At 45.1% G+C, this 21,357-nt stretch overlaps 6 protein-coding genes across 6 annotated transcripts; 3 read left to right on the plus strand and 3 right to left on the minus strand.

Annotated features, from left to right (window-relative positions):
* Positions 1-1,547: 1,547 nt before the first annotated feature.
* CLUP02_09915 (NADP/FAD dependent oxidoreductase) lies at positions 1,548-3,745 on the minus strand (the record flags this gene model as incomplete). Its single annotated transcript, XM_049288891.1, has 2 exons — positions 1,548-3,437; positions 3,497-3,745. The coding sequence occupies 2 exons, from the start codon at positions 3,743-3,745 to the stop codon at positions 1,548-1,550; spliced, it is 2,139 nt and encodes a 712-aa protein (XP_049146035.1).
* Positions 3,746-5,066: 1,321 nt separating this feature from the next.
* CLUP02_09916 (cytochrome P450 oxidoreductase) lies at positions 5,067-6,721 on the plus strand (the record flags this gene model as incomplete). The annotated part of the gene is made up of 2 exons (XM_049288892.1): positions 5,067-5,184; positions 5,241-6,721. The coding sequence occupies 2 exons, from the start codon at positions 5,067-5,069 to the stop codon at positions 6,719-6,721; spliced, it is 1,599 nt and encodes a 532-aa protein (XP_049146036.1).
* A 3,576-nt stretch (positions 6,722-10,297) lies between these two features.
* On the plus strand, positions 10,298-10,528 carry CLUP02_09917 (uncharacterized protein; the record flags this gene model as incomplete). The annotated part of the gene is made up of 1 exon (XM_049288893.1): positions 10,298-10,528. One exon carries the CDS (start codon positions 10,298-10,300, stop codon positions 10,526-10,528), a length of 231 nt encoding a protein of 76 aa, XP_049146037.1.
* Positions 10,529-13,987: 3,459 nt separating this feature from the next.
* Positions 13,988-15,733, minus strand: CLUP02_09918 (uncharacterized protein; the record flags this gene model as incomplete). The annotated part of the gene is made up of 1 exon (XM_049288894.1): positions 13,988-15,733. One exon carries the CDS (start codon positions 15,731-15,733, stop codon positions 13,988-13,990), a length of 1,746 nt encoding a protein of 581 aa, XP_049146038.1.
* A 986-nt stretch (positions 15,734-16,719) lies between these two features.
* On the minus strand, positions 16,720-18,198 carry CLUP02_09919 (uncharacterized protein; the record flags this gene model as incomplete). Its single annotated transcript, XM_049288895.1, has 1 exon — positions 16,720-18,198. One exon carries the CDS (start codon positions 18,196-18,198, stop codon positions 16,720-16,722), a length of 1,479 nt encoding a protein of 492 aa, XP_049146039.1.
* Positions 18,199-19,497: 1,299 nt separating this feature from the next.
* CLUP02_09920 (murein transglycosylase) lies at positions 19,498-21,295 on the plus strand (the record flags this gene model as incomplete). Its single annotated transcript, XM_049288896.1, has 7 exons — positions 19,498-19,936; positions 19,984-20,062; positions 20,130-20,337; positions 20,395-20,529; positions 20,606-20,792; positions 20,852-21,157; positions 21,210-21,295. 7 exons carry the CDS (start codon positions 19,498-19,500, stop codon positions 21,293-21,295), a joined length of 1,440 nt encoding a protein of 479 aa, XP_049146040.1.
* Positions 21,296-21,357: the final 62 nt, after the last annotated feature.

The following is a 21,357-nucleotide window of genomic DNA, read 5'->3' on the forward strand; positions in this document are numbered from 1 at the left end:
TCCTATATACTTCTAGCCTCTTAAGCCTCGTGCTTTTTATAATTTCTAAATAGCTTCTTTTTTTAACTTACTTTTTTTTTAAAATAGTATTCCGTAAGAATAGTTAAAAATAAACGCCGGGCGGCTCGTAAAAAAGCTATATAAGCTATTAAGAACTATATAAGCCGTTAAGTACGGTTAATAAAGTTAAGCCCTTTTTTTTATAAAATTATATATTTTAAAAACTTACCGAAAATACTTACTTATTACTTATATGCAGTAGGGTTAAATACTTTAGAGATCTTATTTTTTATAGCCTCTTAGTACCCTATTTTATATTTTTTAAGTAGTCTTTTTTATAATTTAATTATAATTAAGTAATTATCGCTTACTAATAATCCCTTTTATTACTTAGTTAATTTTTTAAAATTAGTAATTCTATATTAGGAGCTAACATAAAAAGAAGCTTTTAAACGGCCCTCTAGAGGATTCTTTTTTTTTCCCTTTAAATCCTCGTTTTTTTAACCTTTTCTTAAGCTAATAATAACTCTAGCGGGAGGTCGTAGGATTACTTTAAAATAGCCGCTTTCTTCTTAAGTTAATTTCTAAAATCCGTAATACTCTTAACTTAATATTATTAAGATTTCTAAATCCCCTCCTTTCTTATTAAACCGTCCTTTATATTATATTCTTAAATAATACCTAGGGGGTAGTTAAGGGAGCTATAAAGAAGTTATTTAAATTACGGGCTTAAAGTTATATTTATAAAATCCTCATAATAATAGATTTTTTTATATACTATAGATCTCTTAACTTAATAACTCTTATAAAGTTACTTTCGCTACTAAATAAGAATATTTATATTTAGAGATCCCCTTTTTTAATCGTACGGTACTTTTTTATATTATATTATTAAGCTCGTTCGTTATACTAATTAATTAGGTAAATAGCTGTTATATAAATATTTTTTTTTACTAATTTAACTAGTTAATTTCTAATTACGGGCCGGCTATAGAAAAGTTATTTAATAAAAAAGCTACTTAGAGCGATAGTAAAAAGCTAGTTATTTAAGTAGTTCTATTAATTAACGTAGTTTAATATAATAAACGTCGACCTTTTATAAATAGTAAAGGGCTACGATTATTTAATTCTATATAGTATTTAAGAATTACCTCTTTTTTTATTTACTTTTATAAAATTAATTAGTACGAATCTCTTATTCTATATAATATTAAGAGGTCGTTTCTTTTACGTAGTAAGATACCTGACTAATTTATAATAATAGAATTTAATTACTAATTAGTATTAGTATCCCTATTATAGGGTAGTTAGTTTAAATTATAATTAACGAAGAGATTAATTAAATTATATAAATATCTGCGTAGTAGGTATAAAAAGGAGGTTCTAACCGTAGGTTGGGCTGGCTATAATAATTGTAAATAGGGCCCCTAATTGGCCCCTGCGCAGTTGGCTATATGCCGCGGTCGAATTGGACTTCTAATCCGACAAACGCTAAATTATAGCAATTCCCAATCTAATCATTCTCACAAGACTATAGCAAGCCACATCTATCCCCAAACGTCTTCTTGCCACTTGCGATTTCTCTTGAGTCCTTCGCTCCAGTCCTTGACTTGAGCGTCACTCCAGCCCTTATCCGCTCTCACAATATCACCCAAAGTTTTTCCGACCTCCCTAGCCATGCTCGCCCGTCCGCACATGTACAAACTGGCACTCTCCTCCAAAAGCCCCAAAACCTCGGCGCCCAACTCACGTACCCTGTCCTGGACGTATGTCTTCTTCGCGCCCTCTTGCCGCGAGAAGGCCGTCACGATCTTGAGCTTGCCACCGAGGTCCTTCTCCATCTGTTCGAGCTCCTCTTTGTAAATGTAGTCGTCGTCGGGGCGCTGACATCCAAAGAAGAGGATCATCTGTCCAATGTCTTTACCGACGGACTGGAGACGAAGGCGCTCCATGATAAAGGCCCGGAACGGTGCCAGACCCGTGCCAGCAGCGACCATGACAAGCGGGTGCGATGAGAGCATAGGAAGCTTGAACTTGGAGCGGCGGATGTGAGCGTAGACAAGGCCGCCCTCCAGTGCGTTCGAGGGGCCTGACAGGGCATAGCTGAGACCCTCGGTCTGCTGCGTTGCCTGCGAGTCTTGTAGCGAGTTGGAGAGCGACTGAAGGTAGTTCGTCGTCAGACCAGGGATGGCTGTGGTTGGGGAAGCGGACAAGGGGGTATCAGATACGGCAACGGTGATGCTGGGTGCCTTGGGAGAAACAACACTAGAAGAAGAAATGGAGTAGTAACGCGGCTGGGATCTAGGCAAGGTCTCGATGAGGTATGACAGGGGAATTCCCGACCATGCAGACGATGTCGCGTTGCCATCGGCCTTGGCTGCGTATTCCAGAAGCTTGCCGATGGTCAGATGATTCGATGCGAGGAAAGCGGCGTAGTTATCCTTGTCGCGTCCTAGGTTCAGTAGAATTTCCTTTGATGCGGGAGAGGGCGCAAACTGTGCGAGGCCTCGGACGGCATCTCTGGGAACTGCGGCGCAGATCTCGAGGTAGTATCTGAACAATGTCTCGACATTCGTCGGCGTGGGAATTCTGACCTTAACGGCGGCGTCAAGGGCGTTAATGCTGATAGGGATGCTTCTGCGCTCTGAAAGACCGAGGACGTTAAGGAGACGCTCAACTTCCTGGTCGGGGTTGATGGGCCAGACGGCAAGATGATCGCCGGTCTTGTATGTGATTTGGGAGCTGTTTCCTAGATCGAGGTCCAGATGAAGACAGCTGCGTCCAGGAGAGGAGAATAAGCTGCGCGCATTTTTGATCTTCAAGGCTTTGATGGCTGAGTTGGCTGTTGACTTTCCAGAGCCCTCAATCAGGTGTACTGGCTCGCCAATGTGAAGATCCTGCGGCTCCAGGGACTCATCCTCGACGACAGCGAGCGACGGCTCGTGAACAACTTCGTGTTCCTGCAGCTTCAATTCATCGCGGAAGACCTTGTACAAGTCATCCTTCCATGAAAGGAAGTCCTCCTCTGTAGCCCCGACCGCATCGTCTGCGCGGCCGACGGGCGCCAATCGCGAGGCGCCACAGTCTACCAAGGCCTTATCGACGACGTCGACGACCTTGTTGTAGTATCTGTAATTGCTGTTGCCCAGACCAAAGGCTGCGTAGCGCAGCGATGTAAGGGGCTTGTCTTGCAGCTTGGTCAACCAGTCCCAGAACAAGCTGGCGTTATCGCTGGGGTCTCCCTCGCCATAGGTGGAGATGATGAAGATGGCCAGCTTAGTCTGGGGAATCTGTGTGATGGTGTCGGCGTCGTAGTCTGAGAGGTCTGCTGACATGGTGTTTAGATGGAAGCGCTGGTGCAGCTCGCGAGCGAGGCGGTTCGCGAAGCCCTCTGCGGTGCCGGATTGCGAGCCCCAGAAGACGACGACATCTTTGCCCTGGACATGAGACTGTCAGTAAAAGATAGAGCAAGAAGAGGAGTTCCGGCTTGACTTACGAGCTCTTCTAGCCTCTCAGCAATGTTCTTTGACTTCTTGTTCGCGGCATTGCCGTCAGCGCCTTGTTGAGGCTTCTCGTACCAGATGTAGTTGTACGGATCCGGCCTGTCCCAGGCGTATCCGCGCAGGACATATGCGGCAGACAGAAGACCGGCAGCAGCAAGAGCGGCTGTATCTGCGACTGTTCCTGGCGCGAGCTGGCTGAGGAGCTTCAGCGTGCTCTCTGGCAGAGCTCCTGGAAGAGACATGATGAGATGAGAATCAGAAGCGCAATGAAGATGATTGAACTGCCAGCGTCGAATATGATACAGTCTCAATGAGCTTGCCCAAGTTTTATCTCTGTGGTAAGAGAACGGCGAGTTTCGAGATGTTAAATGCGACCCGAGACTTCCTCTGAGTATCGTGGAAGTTTCCTAAATCGTACAACATATGAATTGCAGCTACCAACACACCTAGTGCCGTCAACCTACATTGCGCCAAAGACTTTCCTAAACCAATTCTAAGAGGCAAGTCACCGTCCCCACGAGGTGCGGGGAGCATTGCCAACTTGAGACGGACTCAGATTTTGGAATAGAGAAAGTTGGGGAACGAATCCACTTCCCCGCGGGGGGGGGGGGGGACACGAAGAAGCAAGCTGGCACGGCTGGCAAGGTCAGATGTGATGTAGTCTAAACTAAGATAGGCGAATGATCCCGCGGGATCGAGATGTCCATCCAACAAACTGCGAGATTACCGAAGAGGACCCCGTATTTCCCCAAACTTCGCCCCAGCCTCTTGATGCCTCCGCCATCGTCGGCTGGAACACCGAGCGCCTCTTGGCATGCCCCATTTCGACTTTGAGGTCTCTCCCGCGGTGAAAGTTGCCGCATCCAGACGAGAACCCCTCAGATCGCGGGTCTAGCCCAGCAGAAAGATTTCATCTCCCCCGCGTAAGGATTCTGTGGAAGGTATGTGACGGACCCCGAGATAACCCCAAGATCTGTCACTACAATGCAGAATCAACCAATGGTGCCGCAATTACCCATCAGCCATGCGTATGTTGTACACTGCGTTTTCCCCGCGGGACTTGGCCTTTGCTTGTCTTGGTCTGAGCGAGTTAGTCCCGTCCCTGTCCCAGCCCTGGGCAGAACCCGCCCGCCGTCCCCGGCTTCGCGCCCCTCTTTCCTATCCGGGATCCTCTGAAAGTCTCATGAGCTATTCTTATTGACAGCCCAGACAAAATGGGGGGCGGGCTGAGGTTTGTGACGTGCAGAGGTGCGGAGAATACGTCGTAGCTTGTGGAGGGATGGGCTATCGGTTGCGAGCCGCGAGCGAATGTGATGTCGCGGCGAGATTTTCCTTTCTCGAAAGCCGGGCCAAACCAAGTGGGCATTGATTTACGGTCGATTTTATCCATTCTCGTGACTTCTGTGGCTGATTAGTGTTCCACTACGCGGATGGTTATTTAGTTGAAGACGACTTCCTTTCTTTCAGCAGCATAGAGTAGGCCGTGATCCAAAGCTCTTCATTCTTCGAACCCAGTGTTTGCCTTTTTCATCCCACAAGATCTCTTGGGATCTAGCTAGCAACATGACGCTCGAAACATTCTCTTCCTCCTCGCAGGCGCCATACGCCGCGGGCTTTCTCTTCGTTGCCTTGTCTTATTTCATCGTTTACCCAATGTTCGTATACTTCAAGGACACAAAAGGTGAGCTTTCTTCAGCCCTGGGCCCATTATTCGCAGCCACTAACAACATTGCTCAGGCATGCGCAAGTTTGAAAACTTGAGTACATTTTCCGGCGTTTACAACATTCCCTTCATGATCCTCGCCCGCACCGGTGCTCGATCAACTCATCTCGTCAACCTCCACCGGGAAAAGGGCCCGATCCTCCGCACTGGTCCCAATACCCTCTCTTTCAGTGATGTCCGCGCCATCAAGGACATCTACGGTCATGGAACCCCTTGCATCAAGGATGAGTCCTACGTCCTCACGGCCGGATCCCACTACCACCTCGCCGATGTGGTCGACAAACATGACCACGCAAAGAAGCGTAAGGTCTTGTCCTCCGCCTACGCCCTGAAGAACCTCGAGGGATGGGAACACAAGGTCGCAGACAAGGTCGAGAGACTGTTCAAGCAACTCGACCAGCGCTGCACCGACCCCCTCCCCAAGGGCCAAATGTTCCCCAAGCCAGAGGATTTGACCGTCGACTACCGCAAATGGGGCAACTTCTTCACCCTCGACGCCATCGCCGACATTGGTCTCTCCGAGCGTCTCGGCCTGCTTGACCGCGGCCACGACCGTGTTCTCGCCCGCCGTAAAGACGGCTCAACCTGGGAGGTCCCCCTCCGCGACTCGCTCTACCCCACTGCCCGGAAACAGTCCCTCCTCGTCTGGAGCTACGACAACTACAAGCTCATTGACAAGCTCTCCAACATCATCCCCCGCTACCGCCAAATGACCGAGGCATCCAAGGGCTGGGACGGCATCGTGCTCGAGCTCGCCCACAAGCGCCTTCAGCGTTACAACAAGGGCGACGAGAAGCTTGATGACTTCTTCCAGGCTCTGATGGAGAACAAGAACGGCGAGGCCAACAACCTTGAGTGGGGCGAAATCGTCGCCGAGATCAACATCATGATGAACGCTGGCAGCGTGACCACCGCCATCGCCGTCACAAACGTGCTTTACCAGCTCCTCAAGAACCCGAAATACCTACAGCTCCTCCGTGAAGAAGTTGACAGCGTCCTTGACGCGGATGAGATTGTCGCACCTTACGACAAGGTGAAGCACCTCCCCTACCTCCGCGCCTGCCTCGACGAGTCCCTCCGCCTGTTCCCTCCCACACCGCAAGGCCTACCTCGCAAGACGCCCCCGGAAGGCATGTACATCATGGGCGAGTGGGTGCCAGGCAATACTACTGTCAGCATGTCGGGTGTCGTCGCCCACCGCGACGAGACCGTCTTCCCCGACGCCGATAAGTACGTGCCGGACAGGTGGCTTGGTGACAAGGGCAAGGAGCTGCAGCCGTACTTCTTGGCCTTCTCCGCCGGCGCGAGAGGATGCATCGGCCGCAACATTTCTTACTTGGAACAGGCTGTGCTCTTGGCTTCGGTCGTGCACAGGTACGAGTTTGCTCTGCCGCGGGACTTCGAGATGGCGCGTGAAGAGACGATGAACTGGTTGCTCGGGGAGATGCCCGTCAAGGTTTGGAGGAGGCAGTTGGAGGAGGTTGAGGCGCACTAGATTCCTGTCGGATTGGAAGTCTAATTCGACCGCAGCATACAGCCGACTGCGCAGGGGCCAATTAGGGGCCCTATTTATAATTATCGTAGCCAGCCCAACCTACGGTTGGAACCTCCTTTTTATACCTACGCAGATATCTAGATAGTTTAATTAATCTCTTTGTTAACTACGGTTCGAACTAACTACCTTATAATAGGGATACTAACACTAATTAGTAATTAAATTCTACTATCGTAGATCGGTAAGGTATCTCGCTACGCAGAAGAGACGACCTCTTAATACCGCACGGGATAAGAGATTTATATTAATTAACCTTACGGAAGTAGATAAAAAAGGAGGCGATTCTCAAATACCGTACGGAATTAAGTAATTATAGCTTTTTATTACTTACGAGAGGTCGACGTTTACTACGTTAAACTACGCTAGTTAATAGAACTACTTAGGTAATTAATATTTCGCCGTCGCTTTAAGTAGCCTTTTCTATTAAATAACTTCCCCGCGGCCGGCCCGTAATTAGAAATTAACTAGCTAAATTAATAAAAAGAATTCCCTATATAACGACTGCCTACCTAATTAACTAGCATAACGAACGGGCTTAATAATACGGTATAAAAGAGTACTACGCGATTAAAAAAGGGGATTTCTAAACGTAGATATTCTTACTTAGCGACGAAGGTAACCTTATAGGAGTTATTAAGCTAAGAGATTTATAGTATACGGAAAAGTTTATTACTACGGGGATTTTATAAGTACGCCCTTAAGCCCGCGATCTAAACGACCTCCTCGTAGCTCCCTTAACTACCCCCCGGGTATTACTTAGGAATATAGTATAGGGGACGGTTTAATAAGGGAAGAGGGGATTTAGAGGTCCTAATAGTATCGAGTTAAGAGTATTACGGATCTCGGAGATTAACCTAAGAAGAAGGCGGCTACCCTAAAGTAGTCCTACGACCTCCCGCTAGAGTCACTATTAGCCTAAAAAAAGGCTAAAAAGACGAGGATCTAAGGGAAAAGAAAAGAATCCTCTAGAGGGCCGCTAAAAGGTTTCTTTTTATACTAGCTCACGGCGCAAAATTACTAATTTTAAGAAATCGGTAACCGGTAAAGATCCCGAGACTAATTACTATATCTTACTACGGTAATATAAACGTCTACCGCTACTATTATTAAAAGGAACTACTAGAACCTACCCTTTTATACTAAACGAAAAGGAGGATCTTAATAAGTACGATAGCTAGCGATCTAAAAGGGTAGTAATAATTGCTAGAAATAGTAGAAACGAGAGTAGTAGTAAGATAGCGAGAGGAAGCGGGAATCTCTTAGACCCTAATAAATTCGTTGGGTAGTAAAAGCACGGATTTACTACGACCGGCGCGCGGATTAGACATATCCTTATTAAGATTAAATATACTAACAACCGCTAATATAAGCATAAGTTAGAGCACGACCCTTAGCGAGTTAGGGTAAAGAAAAAGAGGACGAAACCCGATCTTAAATAGAATCCTAATCCCTTATAAATAAGTAAATATTAACCCGGACTATTAGGGGACGTGGATATATAAAATTGCGGATTAGCCTAACGGTGAGCAAATTAACGTAGTATTAATCTATTTAACTAAGGTTTATAAAAAAAAGGGGCTATAGGAGTAACCCCTATTCTACGAGATCGCAAACGACCTTAGCTATTAGCTAGATAAATAGTTCACAAGCGCAAGCCTAGGAATTATAAAAGCGGTTAATAGATTCCTTTATAAGCGAGGGGTACTACTAGCGCAATTATAATCGCAAGAACCTTACGAAATCTTAGTAGCGACGATTATAGAGGAGGAATTCGTAATATAAACCTAGGTATAAGTCAATAGGGCGTATAATCGCTTTAACGAATTTAAAAAAAGGGTGAACGACCCAGATTTCCTTCTTATAATTACTAATAGTAATTTATTATTGCAAAAGGATATATAGAGGCAAAATATAGTACTAGAAGTACGATAATCGATAATTCTACCTATTTCGATCTATAGCTCGTCGCCGTTACTAATACGAAATTCGGTGCTAATCGGCTAGTAAGAAAGGAGGTAGACCACCCGAAGTTACTAATAGTACGTAGCGACGCAGGGATCGTATATAAATACCAAAAATCTAGCGGTAAATACGAGGTAGTTTATAGACCTTAAAAAGATCTTCCCGAAAGAGAAATTATACTCTGGGGGGAAGTATAAGGTCTTATAAGAAACCCTAACGATGTTTTACGATTATTACGAAAAAGTCGGAATTAGGGAATACTAGTACTATTCGGTAGTTAATATCGTACTCGTAAGCAAAGCCTCTAATTATTATTATAAAGCGGTGCGTAATCTTAATTAAAACGACTTTCTTAGTATAATTAACGTAATCCGAAGCCGCTTCGAGACCTATAATAAGAACCTAGAGCTCCTATCTAAGCTACGAGCGATTTCTTTTATATCTATAGCTAGGATAATAGAGGGCAAATTGCGAGTAGAAATCCTCGAAGAGCTTATTAATCGAATTAATAAGCTAGCGAAAACCTAGCTAAATAAGGGGACTAACGAGCGGAAAGTCGGATATTTTTATACCGTAATCTAGCGCGTTCTAGAGGCGAAAATAACTCTATACTAAGCACCCAAAGACTACGAGACGCTCTGCTCGAGGCTAAGATCTAGCTTTAATATTAAAGTAAGAATGCCATACTAAACCTACTTCTAGGCGTACGACGGCCCTTACTAATAGCATTAGGTCGACCGAACGTATAATAAGAAAGGAAAGGAAGCTAAGTACGGTAATCGCTAGTAAGGAATCCTAGATTCGTTAAATAAGTAGAGATTTAACTCGCGAGTAGGGTAACGAAAGAAGTAGTATTTTATTTATAAAAAGGATAGATATTAGTTAAGTAATTACTCCGAGGAAGAGCGTGCCAAATCGTACGAATAATATAGAAAATCGAGGGCAGTAAATAGCAAAACTGGCCCTTATCGATTTAACTAATTCCTCGTTATATATAAAGGTAGATCCGGGGGCACGGAACCTAGCGAAAGTAGCTAATTTAGCGGCCTAAAGCACCCGCACCCTATAGGAGATTCGGAAAATAAGGAAGATCTTACCCCCTATACTAACGAATTAGATTATAATAAAGTCGACGATATTAACTACTCTTTTTTCGCCCCGTTAGCCTTAGGAGGATATACGAGGCTAAACGAACAAAAGGTAGTAAAAGCCCTTAATAAGTAGGCTTTTATCTACAAATAATAAGGGAAGGTCCCTTAGATAACGGATACGGAGGTAGGTAAAAGGACGAATCTAATAGCGCAGAATTCTACTCTCTTAATATCTAAAGAAAAGAGATAGGGTACTAAGCAATTCCAAGGGTAGCTAGAGGGGTCCTTTTTATACTACCTAAATTACTCGAATACTAAGCTCGTATAGGCATTCTACGCAAACAAAAGGTACGGCCTAGATAATTTCTATAGGATTATCCTAGACACTGGGGCATCGTAATAGTTAATAAGAGGAAAAGGGTAATTCTAGGCGCTATAGAAAATCGCGCTAGTAACGCTTAATATGTTAATAGCGGGTATTGCGAGGATTAGCTTCGGCCTAAGTAAGGAAATCGTTACCCTAGGTACGGTAGAAATAGAAACGCACTTCGGAACGATAACTTTCTATATCCTACCCATTAATACCCTATTTCTCCTATATCTAAAAGACATAGATCGACTAGGCATTATATTTAATAATACGAGGAATAGAATCTCTAGCCGTAAGTACTTCGAAATAGTTAAACGACGATAGGGGTACGCGTTTATAAGGCTTACTAACGACACGAAGTTAATTAATTACCTAACGAAAAGTAAGCTTAGATAACTATACTAGAGATTTGGCTACCCGTCGGTCGCGAGGCTATATAACCTCTTAAAGCATTTAGGTAATAATAATATCGAAATAGGGGCGCTAAAGTAGTTAACGAAAGTATATTACTAATACTAAATAAATGCGCAGAGCTTACGCAAATTTAAATTTAAATTACGTAATAAGCTTAACTTTAATTAGGAAATCGTCGTCGATATTTTCTACTTAAATAGTTGACCGGTCCTATATATAATCGACGAGGCTATATTATTCTAAGTAGGGCAATTCCTACGGGATTTATAAGTAAAAACAGTATAAGTAGCTCTACGAAAAAGCTAGATCGATATATACTAAGGACCGCTAAATAGTATTAGAACCGACGCTAGTACTAGTTTTAAGTTAGTAGAATTTAAAGAAAATATAACGGCCTACGGTATATAGTTAAAAGTCGTGCCCGTCGAAGCGTACTATAGTATTAAAAAGGTAGAAAGGGCGCACTAGTAGTTAAAAAGAGCGTTTAAAATTATTAAAGAGGAAAATCCCGATTCCGATAACGACGAATACCTCTAAACGGCACTCAAATACTATAACGATATTATAGGGCCTAACGGGCTTATACTAACGCTTCTAGTATTTAGAGTATATTTAAGAACGACCTTAGCCTCGCTACTATCGCTAGATATAAGCTAGCGAGCTTAAGTAGTTAAAAAAGTAATACGGGTACTGCGCGAGGTAAGTATAAAAAGGTAAGTTAATAAGGCAATTACTGCGCACAATGGGCCTAATATAGGGGTTAATTTAGATATGCCCCTAAATTCAGATATACGAGTATAGCGCAAAATTACTTAACAATAGGCTGGGCTATATAAATTAATTTCTATCGACGAGCGTTCTTACGTAGTCGCGAGAGATCGCAACTAGCTACTCGAAGTATTAATTACGGTAGTTAGACTATATTATGTAGATCCTATCAAAGTGATTTCTAGCCTATAAGAAGAAAAAGAGCTAAGGGAAGCTATATAACCCGCGGTAGAGGTATAGAAAATCATCCTTAACGAAATCGTCGTAATAGGACTAATAAACGACGAGGAAGAGGAAATTACCAAAAGGGCACTAATACGTCGCGAGAGACTACGATAGTAAGCACCAACGCGGCAATTTATTACTAATAACGAGGTAATTAATACCTTTTATATAGTAAAAGAGAAAGCCGATTTCGAGCTAGTAGTTAAACTACGTAAAGAAGGCGTAATTATAACTACTAAAAAGCTATATAAGGGATTAGATCTTATCGAAGTAAATACTTTGCGCGATCGAGGGGTCTATTAATTTATCCTTTACGATTTAGAAAAGTATATAAACCTCCGTATATTTAAATCGTAAATAGTTCGTGAAATTAAAAGAAAAGGAATACCCTAACCGTACGAGAAGTCTAGATACGTAATTTAAGAGTACGGCGACGTTAAAAAAGCGACGCTACTTATATAATTACCCACTATATAGCGCTATAGCTAACGATTAATAATAGCACTAATAGCATCGCTACAAAAGAAGGGATACGAGATTTAGAGCTATAATATTACCTAGGTATATACCCAATCGGCTACAGGGCTCATAAGGAAAATCCTAGCCTATTTACTAAAGGAAATAGCTAGTAAGTACCTAAAAGGCACGATTATTAAAGTACTTAAGCTACTATATAGGCTCGCAAAATCGGGCACCCATTAGTAAGCTACCTACTACGATTTTTATATTAATTAACTATTAATAGTTACCTCTACGTACGACCCGTGCTTACTAGTTACGGAGTACGAAGGTAACTAATTTAGGATCGTCGGAATACAAACCGACGATATATTAGGCCTATCTAATATTAACTTTATAAAAAAAGAGGATAAGGAGCTCTAAAAAGCGGGCTTCGTAACGAAGCTAAAAGAGGTCCTTATAATAAACACCCCCTTAGTATTTAACGGCGGGATTCTCATAATTAAAAGAGAAACCGTCGTTTTTTAGTAAAAGGGGTAGGGCGAGAAAATTAACCTCGTTAACCTAAACGTAACCGATATTAAAAAGCGGTATAAGGCTAAGCTTATGCAAGGGGCATATATTACGAGTATTTATTAGCCCGAGGTAACTTTTAACTACGCTAGGGTAGCGCAGGCTATAAATCTAACCGAACGAGACGTCGAGGTACTTAATAAGCGGCTTAAATAGTAATAAACGAATCTTAATCGAAGTCTCGTTTACTACCCAATCGACCTTACGACTAGTAAGCTCTACGTCTTCGTTAATAGGTTATTTACGAATAATAACGACCTTATTTCGTAATTAGGGTATATTATTATCCTAGCTAACGAGAGTATAAGTAAGAGCGAATTCACTATATATAGTAATATAATCTATTACTCATTAACTAAAAATAAGCGGGTAACGAGAAGTATACTAGCGTCGGAGGTTTATAGTATAGTTAACGGCGTTAACCTCTCCCACGCGATTTTAACGACGCTAAAAAAAATTACCGATCGAATTAGCCTTTTACTTATTCTAACGGTTATCTATACTAATTCCTACTCGCTATACGAATACTTCGTTAAATTAGGAACGACGAAAGAAAAGAGGCTTATAATTAATATTATAGCCCTTAAGTAATCGTATAAAAGGCGCGAAATACTCGAGATCCGTTAGATTAATAATAAAAATAACCTCGCAGACGCTTTTATAAAAGCAGTACTAAATAAGGGATTAGAGTAATTCGTAAGTAGCGGAAAAGTTATTATACGAATAGAGGAATAGGTTATATAAAAAGAATAAAGAAAAGGGGGAAAAAGAGACGACCTAGTAAACGGGCCCGAGGTCAAATTATACCTCTAACCGTAGCGGTTAAATTAATAAAAAAAAGAGAAAGTTAGTATCGGATTAGAAATCTAATTCGACCGCGGCATATAGCCAACTACGTAGGGGCTAATTAGGGGCCCTATTTATAATTATCGTAACTAGCCTAACCTATAGTTAGAACCTCCTTTTTATACCTACGTAAATATCTAGATAGTTCAATCAATCTCTTCGTTAACTACGGTTCGAACCAACTACCCTATAATAGGGATACCAACAATTCCCAAAAAGAGGCTTAGATTTTACGACTTATAGTAGTGTATTTGGCGTTGGCGCGATAAATATCAATCAACTTGAGGAGTTGTAAACTGAGAGTATGGATTAAGAGTTTCTGTCTCGTTACGGGTGTAAAATTGTTTGCAATTGAACGGAAGTGGTGCTCAGCAGGTATTATTGAGTGTGATAGATATTTCAACCCCATCGACTGGCATTGCGTCTTCTTGCAAATCCTATGATCGAAACCAGACTCTATGCAGAACCTGTCGGGCGGGGGCGGATAGCCGCCAAGACTTAGCTATCGAAGAAGAAATCCAAACGCTTGTTTCCTTCGTCGCTAGTATTAGCCAGATACGCCGTCTTCTCCTCTTCCGACATGCTGTTCCATTTCGTCCTCTTGGACTTGTTGCGAAGAGTGTAGTATGTCTTGGCAAAAGCATACGCAAATATCGTTGCCACAGTGATTGCGATCAAGTTCTTATTACCTCGGTGGTAATGAGGTTTATCATCCTCTCGATAGATATTCGACGAGGCGATTCCGGACAGCTGAATGGTGATGTTGTAGAGCGCAGCACTGATAGCTCTGGTCCTAACGGCGTTCGAAAGTCTAGAACACCATCCGACGTGCGCGGCGTGTGTAGACGGCTGGCCAAGAATCATGAAAGTAACGGCATACTGCGCCCACGGCGACAGGCTCTCGATGGAAGTGTATTCGACGATGAGCAGCGGCAATACCCAAACCTGCGAGAGCAGGCCGATGATGGCGATTTGATGGAACCTTTCAGTAAGGAACGTAACCCACAACATGTTTACCGCTGCGAAGACAGTGACAGGGATTGCGAGCAGAGTAACGTTGAAGGTACTGAAGCCGAGAGCCTTGAGAGACAGCGTGAGGTACGTCTTTGGCGGCGCAGTAGGAATCTCAAAGAGGATGCCAATGAGGTACACCGGCCACAGGTCGTAATCCTTCAGACTCTTCCAGAGCATGCCCAGAGATAGCGATTCTCGATTATGCATGTCGCTCTTAGAAGGGTCGTCACGGAGAACCCGATTGACGATGATCTTCTCCTCGCGCTCGTTGAAGTAGCCTTTGGGGTTCCACCACGTTTTCGTCTGCGTCGGGCCGGGGACTAGGAACAGAAAGCTGGCAGCGCCGATGACGAAACTAACAAGAGCCTCGATCAGGAAGAGCCATCGCCATCCTTCCTTTCCTGCAACGCCGCGCAAGTGCAGGATTCCATAGGCCATGAAGGATGCTATGACACCGGACATGGAGTCGACGAACCAGAAGAGGGCCAGGCGAATGGGCATCTCAGTCTTCTTGTAAAAGTAAGACAGGTACAGAACGGAGTCCGGAATGAAGCCACCCATGAAGAGACCGATAAAGAACCGGCAGGCGAAGAAGCCAGCCCGGTTGTGCATGAAGAACTGACCTCCGGACGCCAGACTCCAGAGCATAATCTGAACGGGGATCCATCGATCAGGTCCAAGCCGTTTTCCAATCATTTGAGACGGAACTTCGGCGATCAGAAATCCGATACGATACATGTTCTGGGCGTTATTGTAGTCGTTAGTGTTGATATGCAGGTCCTTGAGGAGATTATCTGCCGCAGCATTGCCGAGATTGCCTCTGTCGATATTGAGACCGAAAAACATGACCAAAATCCAGGCAAAGATCTTGAAGTCTGTCTTTCGGCGGACAGAACGTTCTTCGCGATGTGTCCATCGCTCCTTCGGATCAAAGCGATGGACGTTCTCGTACTCTGGTGGGGGCTGGTAGAAGGGCGCCAAGCTGGGATCGTCAAACACGCTTCGCTCTGTTGCGATAGCATCGAGATCTCGCGGCGCATTGCGACGGGTGAGTGCTTCCCAAAAGCTGACGTTTTTGGTCGTATCTTGGGGTTCGGCCAAGTCGCTGACCTCGTCTTTGGGCGAGTCAATCTCGAACGAGGGGGTCTTCGTATCGATGTCGTGCACACCTGATGAGACCCTCTCCCCGTCTGAGGGGACTTCAATGACTGGAGGCTTCTGCGAAGTCATGGCTGCAGCTTAAAGAACGAGTTAGCTGATCCGAAAACTTGTTAGCGAAGATTATCAGGGCCTACTCTTTCCAAAACCATCTCCATCGCTGGAATTTCGAAGGATTGATATACATGGTGTTGGATCGCTGTGACATTTTGCGAAAAACGGCACAATGAACACCGAGGTCGCACACCATCGACAACCAACTCGACGTGATTTCCTTCTTCAGGTACATTTCCTTACTGGAAATAACCGCTCGTATCATCATATTCCCTTGTCAAGGTGCAAAACCCATGCCCTGCCAAGACTTTATTGTGAAGACAAGCTTTTGGTAGGTCTTTCGGCAATGATCATCCGCAGGCCATCACGACATAATGGGGAAAGATGGTGAACACACCGGCCTAGCAATCCTTCAGGCACCCTTGTCTGCCACAAACGATTAAGCGCTTGGCAAGGCTCGGGAGATTGTCTCTTTCCATCTTGGCGAACCGCGTGGTCGGGAGCATCTGACCAACCACAAATCTTCCAGTTTGTGTGAGCATCGAGACCTTTGGTGGTTGCTTTCGTATGTGCCTAATCCTTCGCGCCGGATCCATCTTTCAGGCGATAACGGTATGCTAGGCTGTTTAGAGAATGATATTTCTTGTCTCTGGGATACCAGCTGTATGGTACAAGATCTGCGCCGATGTCACCTTCAACGTCCCCTTGCCAGGAATCGAGCCGAGGCACTTTCACTTCAGTAAGCACTGCTCCAGGGTCTGGGCGAGAACTGCTGGCGGGGAGTTCCACGTTTCGCCTGGAATGTTTTCTGTCTTACAGAAGCCTGCATGAAATGGGACAACTTGCCAGGACTTAGGTTGCAGGGTATGTCTCTCAAGGCATCAGCTGCCAAGCCTCAATGAGCCGTGCCCTTTGTCAAGAAACTACTGGTAAAAAGAAACAATATCAGAAAATCGATTGGAAAGTTTACATCACGGCTTTTATTTGATGACAGCGAAATTCTATCAGGATCTAGGGCCAGTGATACCGAAAGGCTGGTTTTGATATTTCTGTACATTGTTGCCCTTTGTCTCGGGATGCTCAACATCAAGATCCCATTGATCAGGCACTTCGAGACCAGCATCAAGATGATGCTTGTTAAGGAGAACCGATATGCCGTCTCGAAATAACCAAGGGTCGTTCGTCCTCCTCTGCCAGTCTTCCAATCTCGTTTGTAGCTCCTTCAGCACATCTTGATAGTCCAGGTCCTTTGCCAAGTTCTTGACTTCGTTGGGATCATTCACCAAATCATACAATTCTTCTGCAGGGCGGAAGAAGTAGTCCTTGAGTTGTCTCTCGCCGATCATTTTTGGATTCTGATCCGCATTTCGAATATCTTCCCATGTCAGCGAGCCGTAAATATCGTTGGCGAAGGGAAAGTCAAGCCTCCAGGCAATATTGCGGTGATACTTGTAACGCCTGGTTCTGATGTAACGTGTTGGCCAATAGTTGGTGGACTCATGGAATGTGTGAGAGCCAAAGACATGATCCCAGTCGGCGAGATCGTGGTTCTCGTTGACGATGTCGAAGAATGAGCGACCGGCAAGCTGCGACTTGGCTTCGCCTGAGGCATCGCCTAAGATCCAGTCCAAGATTGTAGGCAGAACGTCTACATAAGATACAAGATTCGGGTTGACGGATGAAGCTGAACCTGGAAGTCTAGCAATGAGAGGGAGCCGAATACCAGCGTCATACAATGTAGTCTTGGAGTTCAAGAAAGGAGGGCCATTGTCGCTCATAAAAATGACCAAGGTGTCCTTCGCATAGCCAGATTCTTCTAGCTCGTGAAGAATCATGCCAACGCCTTGGTCAAGACGGCTGATGGCTTCTGCATAACTCGCAAGCTCCTGTCGCACACCGGGAGTATCGGACAGAAATCCAGGAACGATCATGTCCTCCGGTCTGTACGTAATACTCTTGATTTTTTCGTCGACAGGTTCATCATTGCCGAAACCTCCACGCGTGCGGTCGCGGTGAGGATCATGGTATCCGACTGTGAGTACAAATGGCCGACCATCTTCCTTGGAGGCACTGAAGAACTCTGCCGCACGCTGAGAGGACCACCATACATCTCGCGTCAAGCTCTCGGCCCGCCATTCCCAGGGATATACCGCATCAGGCCCGACGTGGACCTTTCCGATAATTCCGGTACGAACCCCGTTCTTGGCGAGCAGAGCAGGACCGGACACGATGTGATCAAACGTCATGAAGTGATGTTTTCCACTGTTGAGTCCGTACTGGCCATTCTGGTGAGTGTGAAGGCCGGTGTAAATGGTTGAGCGACTTCCACTGCAGGATGCGGTGCTTGCAAAAGCATTGTCGAATCTGGTGCCTTCGGCGGCGAGCTTATCGATGTTTGGTGTTTTAATGTAAGTACAGCCGTAGCAGCCGAGCTGTTTGCCCAAGTCGTCTGCGACGAGCAAGAGAACATTTCTTGGCGCCATTTTTGTGAGCAAAATGACCAAGAGTTGAATCTGGGCTTGTTGAGGACGGGAGGATCAGATGCAGCCTGCGAAGTAGCTTGGAGTTGCACAAGACAAAGAAGTGTTGTCTCGCAAGAGACGCCCACGATGTCAGTTCGAACGCATACGAATGATGTGAAATTCAGGATTATGACGTCTTCACATATAATGATACCCTTACCGTTCTTATCTAGTTGTACCCGAAGCAAAAGTACTCGAGATGCCGGTTTCCCGGCCGCCACACATCGTGTCTCTCCTCAGAGTGAGGCATCATGACAACCCACATTACAAACTTAAAGTACGGTCCCACTCGAATTCTTTCACGACAATATTGATTGTCGGATGTCGGCAAGTGACAGCTCAAATTCCACCAATACCGTGAGTTATGTTCTACAATAGCTTCGGAAGCTTGGGGATAAGCCGGTCGAGAGTTGACTTGATCACGCAATCACAGGGGGCAACATTAGCTTGGCAGTTTTGGGAATTGCTTGCAGACTCCATGCCTTTTCCAAGCTAGTAGAACGCTTGTTTCACCAACACTTTTTGGTATCATTTCTAAAGCTCCGTTGCCTGGATAATTGGATCGTATCCTCACTTGATGAACGCATGTTCGTCCCTCACTTCTCAGCTTTGACCCCAGCCGTCAAGGCCACATATTGATGGCATTCACCTGAAGCTGACAAGCTCTAGTCAACTTCCTTGGAAACGGTCTAGTCTACAACTAGACGAAAGCCCGAAAGGCTGTCAGACGGGGCTTCGGGATGCCCTAGATCTTTCCGCGATACCATAAACTTCGACATCACGAGGAGGGGAATTTCCCTCATGAGTCAATACTCGGCTGCTTACTATTGCTCAGGCTCCAAGCAAGCTTCAAGATCCTGATCGGCAAGCTCATCTGATAGAGCCCATATATCAGCGCATTGTGAATAAGGTCATCAAATGTCGTGATTTGAATGAAGGATTGTCCTTCTCTTCGAGATAAACAGAGTTAAAGAGACGTTCTGTTTGTATTTAATGCTCGCGTTTCACCTTTTTAGTAGTTGAAAATAAAGAACATTCTACATAAGGTAGGATTACTGTCACGTAACAGGGATAGTAATCGCATCTCACGAAGTGCCCGTCACGTGCTGAATCACGTGTCTATCTCAGACATCGTGTATATAGACTTTTTCCTTTTGTCTATTTCCACTTTGATAGTTAAGCCACTTTTACCACACTCCGTATGCCCATTGCTGCGTGCCATAACTCGTGACAATTACTCTATCATAGCGAGATCAGACAATGAAAGCCACTTACTTCTTAGGCTTCGTCTCAGCATGGCGGGCGGCAGCTCAGCTTACTGGTGCGGTCGGACCAACCACAAGTTTGAGCCAGAAAACAACAGAGTGTAATATCCTGAACTACGGAGCAGTTAACGATAACTCCACAGACGCCGCTGATGCCGTAGAGAAAGCTTTCAAGACATGCGTCCTACCTCACGCGGGAAGCCGGCTCATTGTCCCTGATGGCCAGTACCTGATCAAGCGCACGGTGATTCTGTCGAATGGAACCAATTGGGCTTTTCAACTCGACGGTCTCATTACCCTGGCGTACGGTGGCAACTGGACTGTTGATCGTGAGTTGATCTTGCAAGGCTTCGCTGGAGTTGGGCCGCTGAACGCAACCATCAACGGCGAAGGCGATGGCCAATTTCTGCAGAACGGCATCACAATCATCAATCGTACGTTTCTTCTCCTCTCATGTCGTGAGAGTGACTAACACTGGTAGCCGTCGACTTCGAGTTTTACTCCAAGAATGGGAAGGGTGCCATTCAGGGTCAAGGCTACCTGTACAGAAACCTCGCCAAGTACGGAATTCAATGAACCACCCATTCACGATGATTGATATGAATGGCATTTGCTAACGACTCGCAGCACTTTCCGTCCCCGACTGATCCGCCTGATTTCTCCCATCAACACTGCAGTCCATGATCTTATTCTGGTTGACAGTCCTAAGTTTCATATTGTCTTCGATTTTGCTGTCAACCTTGAGGTTTACCACCTAACAATCCGAGGCGCTAACCTTGGCTCATATGATGGTGTCGACGTAGTGGGCACGAATTACTGGATCCACGACATTGAGGTACATGTCCTGTACGATCCGATTTCGAGTCAATCGCCAATGTTGACTCGCTGCTAGGTCACCAACCGAGACGAGTGCGTTTCCGTCAAGAGCCCTTCTAACCATGCTTTGGTAGAGAATTTGGTCTGCAACCAAGCAGGATCTGGAATCTCTATCGGCAGTTTGAATGTCTCTGCTTCCATCGCCAACATCGTAAGGATCATATCAGTCGTTTCTGGTTATGCCTACTAAAATTGAGCAGCATGCACGCAACATCAGCATCATTCAGGGAAACAACATCGCATTCATCAAGACATACCCTGGAGGCTCAGGGTATGTCACAAACGTGACATTCGAAAACTTTCGCTCCAAGGCATCTCTCTATGGGTTGGACGTCAACCAATACTGGCAAAACACATTTGAGCCAGATACCGGTGCTGTTGCTCTGAGCAATCTCGTCTTCCGCAACTTCTCCGGTAAGCCTTTATGTCGTAATCTGACGCGGGATTGATCATTGCTAAGAGTAGGAACCTAGGCTCCGTCGCCGATGGTGCTAAGCGGCCACCTTTGTATCTGATCGCTAATGACCTGACATATGCTACAAATGTTACTGTGGAGAAATTCAGTCTCTGGACAGAGTCTGGTACTAGCGTCGTCAATAAAATTAGCAACATCTTTGGCGCCGGAGATAACTCTTATGGGACGGGCAACGGTATCAAATCACTTGCAGCTAAGGCGTCACCTGCACCCTACACCAGTACCTATACTATCACGGCATCACCGACAGGTTGGACGGCCCCTCCGTCGCCAACTTGGGCCTTGCCAAATACCGGATATGGAAGTAAGTCGAAACCGAATGCCATCACCCGCTGCTTTCCGCTAACATCCAGTAGCCGACGTCCCCATTCCGGTCTATACTCCGGCACCGCTTTGGAAGCCCGAAGGCGATTATGACAAGCATTATTGGGGGTCGTTCTGAGAAATGTGGCTCCTCTTGCAGCATATGATAACCGTAAAACCATGATTTTAGGTTCTAATCAG

The sequence above is a fragment of the Colletotrichum lupini genome, chromosome 5 (assembly GCF_023278565.1).
Source record: "Colletotrichum lupini chromosome 5, complete sequence".
Classification (NCBI taxonomy): domain Eukaryota; kingdom Fungi; phylum Ascomycota; class Sordariomycetes; order Glomerellales; family Glomerellaceae; genus Colletotrichum; species Colletotrichum lupini.